Source organism: Drosophila montana, unplaced genomic scaffold (assembly GCF_035044405.1).
Source record: "Drosophila montana isolate Dmon_TW-CO22-7 unplaced genomic scaffold, ASM3504440v1 contig_2534_1, whole genome shotgun sequence".
Classification (NCBI taxonomy): Eukaryota; Metazoa; Arthropoda; class Insecta; order Diptera; family Drosophilidae; genus Drosophila; species Drosophila montana.
Window position 1 is genome coordinate 609,829 of NW_026997398.1, and position 12,514 is coordinate 622,342.

The window sequence follows — 12,514 nt, forward strand, 5'->3', positions numbered from 1 at the left end:
GCGAGCTTAATAGAAGCCTTTTGTAAAAATGTTTTTGAAGTACTTAGAGTATCTCTCATTTTCAGAGACAATAAATTGCAGATTTTGTCTAAGTGTTAACAAGTTCGGTTTGGTAGCTGAGTTTTCTTTAGAACAAAAGTCATGCATTTTGTACAGCATATTTTTTTGGGATCAGCCATTTGGCAGCCAAGCGCTTCTCTCAGTGCACATTGCGTATACGACCCGGGTGCGTGTGTGTGCTTAAGAAATTATGGCGCGCTGCCCGCGCACCTTGATTCACGTGGCGCTGGCATTAAAGAATCATTGTCTGCCGCTGTGGTTAAAGGTAAAGCGACAGAGCCAGAGACAGAGACAGAGAGAGAGAGAGAGACAGAGAGAGAGAGAAAAAGTACAAAAACTCCCAGGCCGCGCATCCCAGGGCCATGTCGAGCTGAGCTGGCACTGAGCCCGGCCACGCCCCGAGCCAAGCCGTCGCCCCCAAAGCGAGTTAACACTTTTCACATGTATCGAACAATGTGCGGCACTCATATTCGTGGCTGACATCTATGACAATTACGATTTCTACATAGGCAAATCTATAGGCATATACATATATATATATATACTTGTCTATATGTAAATGTGTGCATATATCATATACTTTATTTATGGAAGCAAGTATTTATTTAGTTGTTGCTCTTACATTTCCAACGAATTGCCTTTAACATTTCGCTTCTTATTCAAACATGGGCTTAACGAATCGAGTTCCACTTCCAGTTACAATTCCAGCTGGAAAATTTGGCTTGTGTAATAGTTGCTCCTTTACTTCCATGCGATTGTCGCCTTGACAAATTGAGTTCCACTTCCAGTTGCAATTTCAGCCTTGTTTCTACATTTCCAATTAACTGGGATAAATGGATCATTGAATGAGTTCCTTTTCCAGTTGGAAGTTAACGTTCACATATAGTGGCTCTTACTTTCCACGACTTGAGTTCCATTTCCAGTCACAATTCTTATCAAATGTATAGCATTGTATATTATCAGGCATTCCACTGCTCATTGGATTGTGGGCTAATCGAGTTGAGTACCAATTCCAGCTGGAAGCTAATGCTCTTATAATTCCAATGAATTACTTGCGGTTTGCTGTCTTAACAATATGCATTTTTCTTCCAGTTCCAACTACAGCTGGAAGTTTGCTGCCCATTGTGAGCTCAAGGACCTGAGGTATCACTTCCAGTCACAATTCTAGTCGAAAGTTTATCTTTATATTTTTTTCTTACTAGTTTTTTTTTTATACCCATGCATTCTGAGGCATTCCACTGCTCATTGAATTGTGGGCCGATTTCCAGCGGCTTTCCACACTTCCAGTCACAACTACAACTGGAAGTTAGAGCTAAGAAGCGGCATTTTCTTCTGTTCATTGTGAGCTTAAGGACTTGAGTTCCACTTTCAGTTAACATTCCACTGCTCGCTCGATTGTGACCTGCTCATTGAACAGTTGGCTTCCAGTGACCATTCCAACTGGAAGCAGTTGCTGACAATTGCGTGCTTTGTGTGATAGTTGCCAAAAAATTGGAAAAACAAATACAAATTAGCTAGTTTCTTTTTTTTATGACATTTTTGTCTTGATTGTTTTTGTTTTTTTTTTTTGGTTTTTTTTGAAAAGTGAAAATGCAAACGCTTTGCAGGCACGTGGAATGACTCACGACCCACATTTCGTATCCGTCTCTAGACGCGATATGTATTTATCTTCTGGCACCGATTCCATTTTAAAGACTCTGATTATAGTCGTTTTTATTGTTGTTGTTGCTGCTGCTGTTGTTATTGTTATTGTTATTGTTATTGTTTTGCTTTGTTTTATGTTGGGCAATTAGTTGAGCCAGGGTCAAGTTAATGATTCAATTAGCATTTGTCATCGCCGCTGCGCTCGTTGGCAATAGTTCGTAATTGTCGTAGATCGTGGGAATATTGATAATACCCGTAAGCTCCATGACACGGCATGACACTGTCTTAAAAGCGATTCTGGCGATCGTCAACGATATTTCAAAATCAAATCAAGCAATAAATGCGTCAAGCTGGGGTTTGCGGGGGACGGGAAGGGGGGGGGGGGCGGACAGCTCAGAGCTGAGGTAATGTGCATTCATTTTTCCCTCTGGATAAAGGAAATGCGAGAGACGCAAACTGTGCATATTTTTGTTAGGGAAATTTGTATGCCCTTACTCTCACTCTCGCTCGCTCTCAATCTTTCTCTTTTGAAGGGGAAGTTTTGCTCGATGTGCGGAAGTACCTTTTCAGCATATATGCAGGGGACGGGGGGCGGACAGCTCAGAGCTGGAGTAGGCTAGAGGTGAGGGAATATGCATTAATTTTTCCCTCTAGATAAAGGAAAAGCGAGAGACACAAACTGGTCACATTTTTGTTAGGGAAATTGTTATGCCCTTACTCTCGTTCACTCAGAGGGGAAATTCTGTCCGATGTGCGAAAGTACCTTTTCCTACTTATCTATTCATATGCTCCTATTCCATGCTAATATTCTTTGTATAAAATTCCATGGAGCTATTTTTCAATATTTTAATACCTTATATTTGAAACAATTAACGGAATATTCAATATTATTCCGATCTTGTTGTAGTCGTTTTGGTTAATATCTCATGCGAACTTAGCTTAGTAATATTTAACCTTATATAAAAACTATATCCTTAAGCTTTTCAACTTTTGTATATGCTAAATTATATAATTTTCAGACCAATTTTTTAAGCAAGACTGTTTCGTAGCCGGGACTCCAAGTTATTTCTGACTATCAACCAAAACTTTAACCCAAATCAGTTGCCCAAAAAAACAGCTGAACTCTAGCCCGAAATGAACTAAATTAATTTAATTTTAGCATAAATAACTTGCATTTAAACAACAATATTTGGTAGATGAAAAATTGTATGGCTTGAAAAATTTTTAGTTGCCAATACTATTTTGAAAATACATGAGAAGGCGAGCGCTGGTTCAGGAACCGAACCTAAGGGCAAAGGGAGTTGGTTCGAACCGTGAAACGTGGCCGTGCAATCCTGGTTTTCGGTTTTGTTCTGTGAACACGCTTTCCTTGAAACTTTTTAAGCATCTCCCTTTTATATATGTGTGTGTGTGTGTGTATGCAAGTATGATGTGTATTCTCGTAGTACTTGCTCTCTTTCTCTACAGCTGCCCCTCTCTCGCTAACTGTCGCTATTAATCTATGCCAAATTTGATTGGAAAATCAAACCCAACATCGTTCTCTAAGCCAAATAACCTAACCACATGGATACATTGAAGCTATACTGGGCCGCGGCATGTGTCATAGAGATAGAAGCCACCCACCCACAAGCCGCAAGCGGCGCTCCAACTCTGCAGCTCCCTTGCTCTCTCGCTCGCACTGTCTCGCTGCGTGTGTGTGTATCTGTGCGTGTGTGTGTGTGAGGCAGGTGTATAAAAGCGACTGGCTTTGGGGCAGCCAGAGCATTAGACAAGTGTCAGGCGGCGCGTGCGCATCGGCAACGTTCAACAAGTAGTCCAAGAAGCCACATCCAGTTAAATCCACACCCAGGCGGCCACCACATGAAGTGCTTTGTAAGGGCGTCGCCAGCTGGCGCAGCTGGATTAGCCCGTTATTAAATTCGATTTGTTTGCAGATCGTATTTGTTGCAGCGACGCTGCTGGCGAGCGTGCAGGCGCAGAGCGAGACGCTGGCACAGGATCAGCAGCAACAGGAGCAGGAGCAGGTGGCGGCATCGCCAGCGGCGGATCAGGTGAGCGCCGCCAGCAGCTATGCACCGCTGCAGGAGAAGAAGCAGGAGAAGCGCTATGTTGGTGGATATGGTGGTTATGGTGGTTATGCTGGCTATGGCACTAATGCCGGCTATGGTGGTGGTTACGGCAACTATGGAGCATATGGCTCCACGCTGGGTGCCGGCTACGGCAGCGGCGTGGACAGCTACTACAGTCCATACGGCGCACGCGGTTTCGGCGGCTTAGGTGAGAATGGGCGGCAGTGGCTCCACGAACTCTACTAATCTTTGTTGGCGCTTTACAACACTAGATGGCGCTGCCGGCTATGGTGGCTACGGGTCCGCATTGGGCGGCTATGGCTCCACACTGGGCAACTATGGCTCCTCACTGGGCGGCTACGGCTCCACACTGGGCAACTATGGCTCCACGTTGGGCGGCTACGGCTCATCATTGGGCGGCTACGGCTCATCATTGGGCAGCGGTGGCTACTATGGCGCCGGTTACAATTCGAATCCTTATGCGCTGTCCTATTACAATTCCCGCCTGGGCGCTGGCGCCGGCGTCGGCGTCGGCACTGGCTACCCGTATTACAATACACGATTCGGTGCCGGCGGCTATCCCTCCAGCTATTACAGCAGCAACTATGGCAACAGCGTTGTGGGCGGCGGTCTGGGGGCGTTGGGCGGCGTGCCGCCCATTGGCGCCGGCGCCGCTGGCTACAATTATGGTGCCGGCATCTCGGGCACGGTCTACTAGGATACGGCGCATAGCATGGAACACATTTAAGCTTAGTGCAATTTATTTTTTTTTCTCTCCCATTCTATCATATACGTATACATATAAATATTTTTTTTCTAACTTAATATTTTAAATATGTTAAACAAAATAAGCAAACCAGAAATATGTATATCTTGTTGCTAATTGGAGGCAGGTCGCTTTTTTTAATCGTATGCGCCGTGCTTATCCTTGATAACCCAGAAGGAGTCAACAATCTGGCCATCCTTGTCATCGGAGACCTGTTCAAAGTACAAATGTGTGCCATTGTGGGCCTTGAGGCGCGTGTAGCCGTAGTCCTGAAAGAAATGCAAGCCACAAATTGAAAATTTACAAATTTTAAATTCAAATGCATTCAGCAATGCGCTTCGCAACAAATGTTGCAAAGCAGATTGTTACTGAAAACGTATCGATAATTTTGAAAGCGATACTTTTTTTTTTCAAATACTCAACGTGCACTGGCAATAATTTAAAGCTGATTGGCAACATTTTGTTGCTAGCCCAATGTTTCCAATCAGCTTTAAATGTTGTTGCACATGTATCGATTATTTTGACAAGATCCTTTTTTTTTTAAATACTCAATGTGCACTGATAATAATTCCAAACATTAAGAATCAAATGCAAGCAGACATTTAAGGCTGATTGGCAACACTTTGTTGCTAGCCCAATGTTGCCGAATATTGTTGAAAATGTATCGATAAGTTGCAAAGCGATCTTGTTGAAAATGTATCGATAAATTGCAAAGCGATACTTTTGAACGCACTTGACAAGTAGTAATCGAATGTAGGTGCCGTTACTTACATTGCTGTGAAACGCATTCCAATCGGGCAAATTGTTGGAAAAGGGTTCTCGGTTCTCATTGCAGCCCGCGGAGCCAGTTATGATCTGTATGGGCGCCTTGGGATTTGTGTAGGGTGCTTGGGCGCTGCCATTGTAGACCTTGAAGTCATAAATGGGCCACAGACGAGTATAGAAATGCTCGTGTGCAAAGAACTCGACATCAACTCCGTGCTTATAGAACAGATCCTCCAGTCCGAACCACTTGAGCGTCGGCAATCCCTGCCGTATATATGTCTCCAGCTTGCCATTGCAGTCGTACTCCTTGTCATCGCTGCAGTACATCGGACGATGGCCATACGTGATGATCCAGGGTCGCTTGGCCCGATTCTCTGGCAAATTGGCCTCAGCCAAATCCCGCTCCAGCCACTCGAACTGCTTGGTGAGCAGCTTCATGCCATAGTTCATGAAGTAGTAGACCTCCGTGGAGAAGGATACAAAGTGCACTGGTCCCATATTGAAACTGTACCACAAACTGTCACCGTTCCCGGGCATATTGAAGCGTGCCCGATAATTGGAGAAGTTGCTGCAGGGCAGGAGAGGATCGCATTGGTTCAGTTGGTCAACAAGGCAACTATATTTATACGTACTATTTCTCCTCGTGATTGCCCGGACAGACCATGTACGGCACATAGGCGGCCAGCGTTTCGATCTGGCGCATAAACTCATCCCCGACCCGGGCATCCTCTGTGTCCATGTCGTAGGCAAAGTCACCCACATGGATAATCGCATCGTACATGCCCAGCTGTGTATCCTGCTGCAGGCGTGCCAGCGACTGGGCGTTCTCATTTCCCATATCGCCGTAGATGGCCAGCGAAGGCGACCACTTATCGCCCGCCGGCGGCGTCTTAAAGCTGTAGATTGCCGACCAGCCCAGGTTGCTGCCGCAGCTGTACTCGTATCGCGTGGCCGGCTGCAGTGAGGGCAGCGTCACCTTGTGTATGTACTGGGTGCGCGCCTGCTTGCCGCCATCCTTGAAGAGCTCCCAGCTGCCGCTGATCACGCTGAGCTTGTCGTGGACATAGTCCTGGGCAAAGTTGACGATCGACTGGTTGGTCGAGCTGCGCGTCGACCAGGTCACCACAATGTCCTGCAGGCTGTCTGGAAGGAATCAATGGATATCAATCAATTCGATTGTTCAGGTGAGTATTTTTTTCCTATAATTGAGACAATATTAATGCTAAGAAAATCCACAATCAAAAGCGGAAAAAGCGCGTAAAATCAATTAGTGAAAAATACCGTGTCCAGTTGCATGTAAATACTGCGGTTTATTGGATGCATTTGATTAAATTACAACAATCAGTAAAATATATATATATATATAAGTATGAGATACTAGAATATTAGGTATTTGCTTGTATATATATGTACGTAATGGTTGGCTGCAGCTGTATCACAAATATGGATTCGTTTAGGCGGCGCTGTACGGCCCGTGACTATGCTTGATGACCCAGAACTTGTCTATAATGGCGCCTCCTTTGTCGTCGGACACCTGCTCGAAGTACAAATGGGTGGCATTGTGCGCCTTCAGCCGCAAATAGCCAAAGTCCTGGCTGTGGAAGGCGCTCCAGGGCGGCATATGCTTAAAGAATGGCTCGCGTCCCTCATGATTGCCGGCAGCGCCCGATATAATGTGCACCGGTGCACCCGGATTGACATACGGCTCCGCCCGCGAACCATTATACACGGTATAGTTGTACATTGGCCACATGCGCTCGTAGCAGTGCTCATGAGCCCACAGCTCGACGTCCACGCCATATTTGTAGAAGAGCGGCTCCAGGCCAAAGAAATTCAGGCCGGGCAGACCCTTGCGCACGACAGTCTCATGATTGGCGCAATCGTCGCCGTTGTCGTTGCTGCAGTACATCGGCCGATGGCCGTAGGTGATGATCCATGGACGCTTGGCGCGATTCTCTGGCTTGGTGGCCTCCAGCAGATCGCGCTCCAGCCAATCATACTGCATGACAATTGGCTTGAGACCGAATTGCGTAAAGTAGTAGACCTCGGTGCTGAAGCCAATGAAGTGAACCGGACCGAGATTGAAGCTATAGAACAGGTTATCCGTGCCGCCCGGCATGCTGAATCGATTGACATAGTGCGAGAAATTGCTGCGGCAGGCGGAGCAGATGTTAATCAATTCGATCAATTCACGGCAGATTCACCGAGCACTTACTACTTCTCCTCGTGATTGCCCACACAGACCATGTACGGCACATAGGCGGCAATCGTTTCCACTTGACGCATAAACTCATCCCCAACGCCGCCGTCCTCGTTGCACATATCGTAGGCAAAGTCGCCCACATGCAGAATGGCATCGTACATGCCCAGCTGGGTCTCCCGCTGCAGCGCCGGCAGCGATGCGGCATTCACCACGCCCATGTCGCCGTAAATGGCCAGCGAGGGGGACCAGTCGCTGTGATTGAGCGGCGTGTGGAACCAATAGACCGCCGACCAGCCCAACTGGCTGCCACAATGATAATGGTACGTTGTGTTCGGCCGCAGCTGGGGCAGCGTCACCTGCGGAAGCGTTTTCTATAGCCAGGCCAAACTACTCCATGAGATCTCTACTTACGCGATGGATATACTGTGTGGCCTTTTTGGCGCCGCCATCGACAAAGGCGCTGGGTCCTTGGGGCGCCTTGATGCTCTGCTCGGCGATGCCATCGATTCCGTATTCGCATATCGATTCGTTTGTATTGTCGCGCGTATTCCAGGTGACGACAATGTCCTGGACAGTTTCTGGGAGAAGCACACACGGCACACTTAGCCATTATTCGCAGTCGATATCAACACGATTACAGCTACTAAACTATTTACATACATATTTTATGCTGTTATCGATTATCAATAATCGATACTCGCTTATCGATAAACGATCTTACAAAATCGTTAATTTCACAACAAAAAACAATTACAACAGCCCATAAATGCTTTTATTTAGCATTTAAAGTGAGTTTTCCAGAGGGTTTAAAATGAAAAAAAATGAAAGTAGTTGAAAAATGTAAATTTACACTGGACAACGCCTTCAATCTAAAACTTATGCAAGAAAATTCGCATTACTTTCTGTTCTTAGCGCTATTCAATGCAGAACTAAAGTTAGTAAATGATTATTGGGGAATGCGGCTAAAGGGAACGTCTTTCTATCTTTAAAACAGAACTAGCTACGATGACCTTTTGCTAAAACAAACTTACTTCGATTCAAACTTAAATAGTTCAAATGCTTTGCTCATTTAAACATTTAAAATACTAAAGTTAAGGCTATCCCATTTAAAAAGCTTATGAGTAATTGAAAAACAAGAGATAGTTAAAATTAGCTTAATTTGATTTCAAATAATAAACTCTGCCTATTATAGAGGCAGTTTCTTAAGGAAAACTTGAAGGCAGATCCTTGGTAAATATATATAATATATATTCATACCAACTGCTTCTGACTGATGATCCCTAATTTCAAGCATATAGTTTTCCTATATGGACAATGAAAAAACACAAAATTCAAATTAAAAGTGATAAAAAAAAAAAAAAACTGTTGATATTATTAGATAGATCACTTAAAAGTCATATAAATATACGTATACAACACGATGTATATAGTTCAACATTAAATACATGCAAGTAAAATTGGCTAATTTAAGGATTGTTTAAAGTATTCGAATACAGTTTGTTCTGGGCTCATACTGGGCTACAGTTGCAGTTGCAGTTGTGTTTAAGTTTTGAAATGTACTAAATAGGCGTTAAATTGAGCTATATAATATATAGTAGAATGTGCGCTAATACTGCCAGTTGCTACAGTTGTGTGTGTGTGTGAATGTGTGTGTGTGTGTTTGATCTAACATCGTCATTTAGGGTTCAGTGTAGCCGCCGTGCTGCGACTTAATTAGCCAGAATTTGTCAATAATGGCGCCCTGCTGATCATCGGACACCTGCTCAAAGTACAAATGGGTGCGATTGTGTGCCTTGAGACGCGTGTAACCATAATCCTGGCTATGGAATGCGCTCCACTCGGGTATCTGGCCCTTGAAGGGTTCGCGTCCCTCCTTGCAGCCGGCCGAGCCGGTTATGATGTGGACAGGCGCACGCGGATTCTCATAGGGTGAGCCCAGTGAACCGTTGCGCACATTGTAGTCATAAATGGGCCAGAGGCGTTCGTATGAGTGCTCGTGCGCCCAAATGGCCACATCGACACCGTACTCGTAGAGCAGCGGCTCCAGTCCAAACATATGCACAAATGGCCAGCCGACGCGGGTCAGCGTCTCCGAGTGGGTGCAATCGTTGTCGTTCTCATTGCTGCAGTACATCGGCCGATGGCCATAGATGATAATCCAGGGCCGCTTGATCCGATTCTCCGGCATGTTGGCCGCCTCCAGATCGCGCTTGAGCCACTCGTACTGAAAGACTAGCGTCTTGACGCCATAGTTGAGGAAATAGTAAACCTCCGTGGAGATGCCAATGAAGTGCACCGGGCCCAGGTCGAAGCTGTAGAAGAGATTCTCTGTGCCGCCCGGCATGCTGAAGCGTGCCCGGTAATTGGAAAAGTTGCTGCAAGGCGAATCCAATAAACCATCAGCAAACAATCTTCTATCTCTATCTCGCTCTGCGTGGCCAACTTACAACTTCTCCTCGTGGTTGCCCGGAACGACCATGTACGGCACATAGGCGGCCACCGTTTCGATCTGGCGCATAAACTCATCCCCGACCCGGGCATCCTTTGAGTTCATGTCGTAGGCAAAGTCACCCACATGGATAATCGCATCGTACATGCCCAGCTGTGTCTCCCTCTGCAGGCGTGCCAGCGACTGGGCGTTCTCATTGCCCATGTCGCCGTAAATGGCCAGCGAGGGCGACCAGTCGGCATCGGCGCTGGCGATTGTCCGGAATTGATATTTGGCGGACCAGCCGTAGGCGCTGCCGCAGTGATAGACGTAGCTGGTGTTGGGTTTTAGCTGGCTGAGCGTAACCTAAGTTGAATGCAGAATCTTAAGTCTGTGAGCTGCGTGTGTTTGTGTATGCGTGTGTGTGTGTGTGTGTGTGTGTGTGCGTACCCTGTGTATATATTGGGTCATCTGCTTGGGACCGCCATCCACAAACTTAATGGCCTGGCCGTGGGCTCGCTGCTTAAGATCGTTCAGTCCATATTCGACAATGCTTTCTGTATCGGGCGGCAGGCCGCGCGTTGACCAGGTGACAACAATTTCGCTGGCGGTGCGCTCTGGTGCAGCGGTAGGCAAACGGTAAACAAAAGGGAAGAGAAGACAATGCAAAAAGGAAAACAATTCTTGAGTTTTTGGCCAAAATAACAAGTTTTTTATATATTTCGTTTTAATTTTTTTTTTACTAATGTTAAGTGCAACATAATTTCATACGCACTTCTGAAATTGTTTTGATGGCATGTTTTTCGATTTGTTGTTTTGCTTCCCGTTTGCTTATCGCGAACGCGCGCGCTCGCTGGGATCGGGCGGACCACACGCGCACTAATTAAACTAAAGTTAGAGTGTGACCTTATTAGCGTATGATTAATATTCATAATCTAGTATATACTATATTGTGCGCGTTTATCAGCTAAATCAGCCTTAGCTCCGTTTTGTTGCGGCTGCCACAGATGACTCGGGCGCGCATTTCTATTGTAATTGTTGTTATTTTTATTTTTATTGTTTGCTGTTAGGGGCGTTTATATGGCTCAACGGGAACTGCAACTGTAACTGCATATTGCAAAGTGTGTTCGAGTCAGAGGGGGTGAGGACTTTAGACACGCTATCGACGGCCGCAACTATTGCGCAGCAGTTTCGACAATGACAAAAAGTTCAACAAAATAAATAAAAAGTGCTGAAGTTACAAATTCGCTGATATCAGCGCTAGATATCAGGGTTAGAGGTAAAGGAACTCGCGCGTGAACTTTAAACTTGTTGCAAATTTACAGTTACACACAAATATATATACATAGATACATATATATAAATATATATATATAATGTTTTTATATAATTGGCGCATGCTTAAAGCTATGATAAATATATATATAACTTTTACTGGTACATACCTCCAAATGCCAGATGCACCTGCTCCGGTTGATAGTGCACTATTTCCGGATCCTGCTCCAAGTTTTGCTGAACGTTTGCATCTTCTTCTAGCTCCAAGTTCCGCTGCACTGTGCTGGCCAAACAGAACGCCAGCAGCAGTAGCAACAAGGTCAAGTTTACCATTGCTGTTTTCTTTTGTTATTTTTTTCTATTTGTCTCTTAGATATTTACGTTTAGCTATTGAGCCACATCTAATGACATTGCCAAATCTGTACACGCAATATATAAGTCAGCGGAGAATTTACTTGTTTTCAACTACGTTGTATTTTTCGTTTTGATACAAATTATTGCTGGCGGCAGCAGAAATAATGAGCGAGGAATATTGAAACATCCAGCAATTTATACAATAACAACAAAACACTGGAGATGTTGCTTGTTATCGATACTTTCGATAGTGCGATATTTTCACACGATAGTTGACAGAGTGACCAAACACGCAGCGCGCACTTTTTTCACATTTAAATTTGAAAACGAAGCATGCCCTGGGCTTTGTTGTAGTTGCTTTCGATTCGGTTTATTATTTCATTTTATTTTTCCGGCCTTACAACTTGGGAAGAACAAAAAAATTTATTTGGAAAACATAAGTTAAGAAATGGGTATGGCTGGTTTATCAGAGGACTTTATAACGTTAACACAATTGAATTGTGTGCAACAATGCAGTGCATTAATACATAGTCCAAAACCACGAAATTATATAACGGCCGCTACACTCTTTGGCATATATTGCGGCGTGCTCATTTATCGTTCCTATCGCAGTTACCGTGCGAAATTGGAGGCCCGAAAAGAGGAAGTATCTATCGAGGAGCCGGCAGCGCCAGAGGTGCAAGCCTACGAGGAATACGTCCTCGAAGCACCAGCTATGGAACCCCACGAATATCTCTTGCCAACCATTCGCGAACCAAGCCTATTGGAACAACATTCAAATGAAGAGGCTGTCACGGCGGCACCCTAGCCCAATATTTGGTACGAACACGGCTGAAAATTCCTTACCCAAAATCAAGATGATTATTTCCCATTTCAACAATTTGATATGAAACGAGAAGCCCAAGCTCAATTCCCATTATACGCGTTTCGAGTTTCATTCAAAATCCGAC

The 12,514-nt window shown here is 45.0% G+C and overlaps 2 protein-coding genes across 6 annotated transcripts; one reads left to right on the forward strand and one right to left on the reverse strand.

Moving 5' to 3' along the window:
- The first annotated feature begins 3,437 nt into the window (after positions 1-3,437).
- Positions 3,438-4,642, forward strand: LOC135428788 (uncharacterized). Its single transcript, XM_064682890.1, has 3 exons — positions 3,438-3,576; positions 3,639-3,981; positions 4,046-4,642. Exons 1-3 carry the CDS (start codon positions 3,565-3,567, stop codon positions 4,489-4,491), a joined length of 801 nt encoding a protein of 266 aa, XP_064538960.1. The 5' UTR covers positions 3,438-3,564; the 3' UTR covers positions 4,492-4,642.
- Positions 4,517-11,772, reverse strand: LOC135428786 (acid phosphatase type 7). 5 transcript variants are annotated; one of them, XM_064682887.1, is made up of 4 exons: positions 11,381-11,749; positions 5,937-6,447; positions 5,311-5,872; positions 4,517-4,808 (listed from the first exon to the last, which is right to left on the reverse strand). In XM_064682887.1, the coding sequence occupies exons 1-4, from the start codon at positions 11,541-11,543 to the stop codon at positions 4,677-4,679; spliced, it is 1,368 nt and encodes a 455-aa protein (XP_064538957.1). In that variant the 5' UTR covers positions 11,544-11,749; the 3' UTR covers positions 4,517-4,676. The 5 variants fall into 5 exon arrangements, with proteins under 5 accessions (XP_064538957.1, XP_064538956.1, XP_064538958.1 ...); XM_064682886.1 differs by lacking the exons at positions 4,517-4,808; positions 5,311-5,872; positions 5,937-6,447 and adding exons at positions 6,595-7,454; positions 7,520-7,863; positions 7,919-8,085; XM_064682888.1 differs by lacking the exons at positions 4,517-4,808; positions 5,311-5,872; positions 5,937-6,447; positions 11,381-11,749 and adding exons at positions 8,877-9,882; positions 9,955-10,301; positions 10,386-10,552; positions 10,711-10,882.
- Positions 11,773-12,514: the final 742 nt, after the last annotated feature.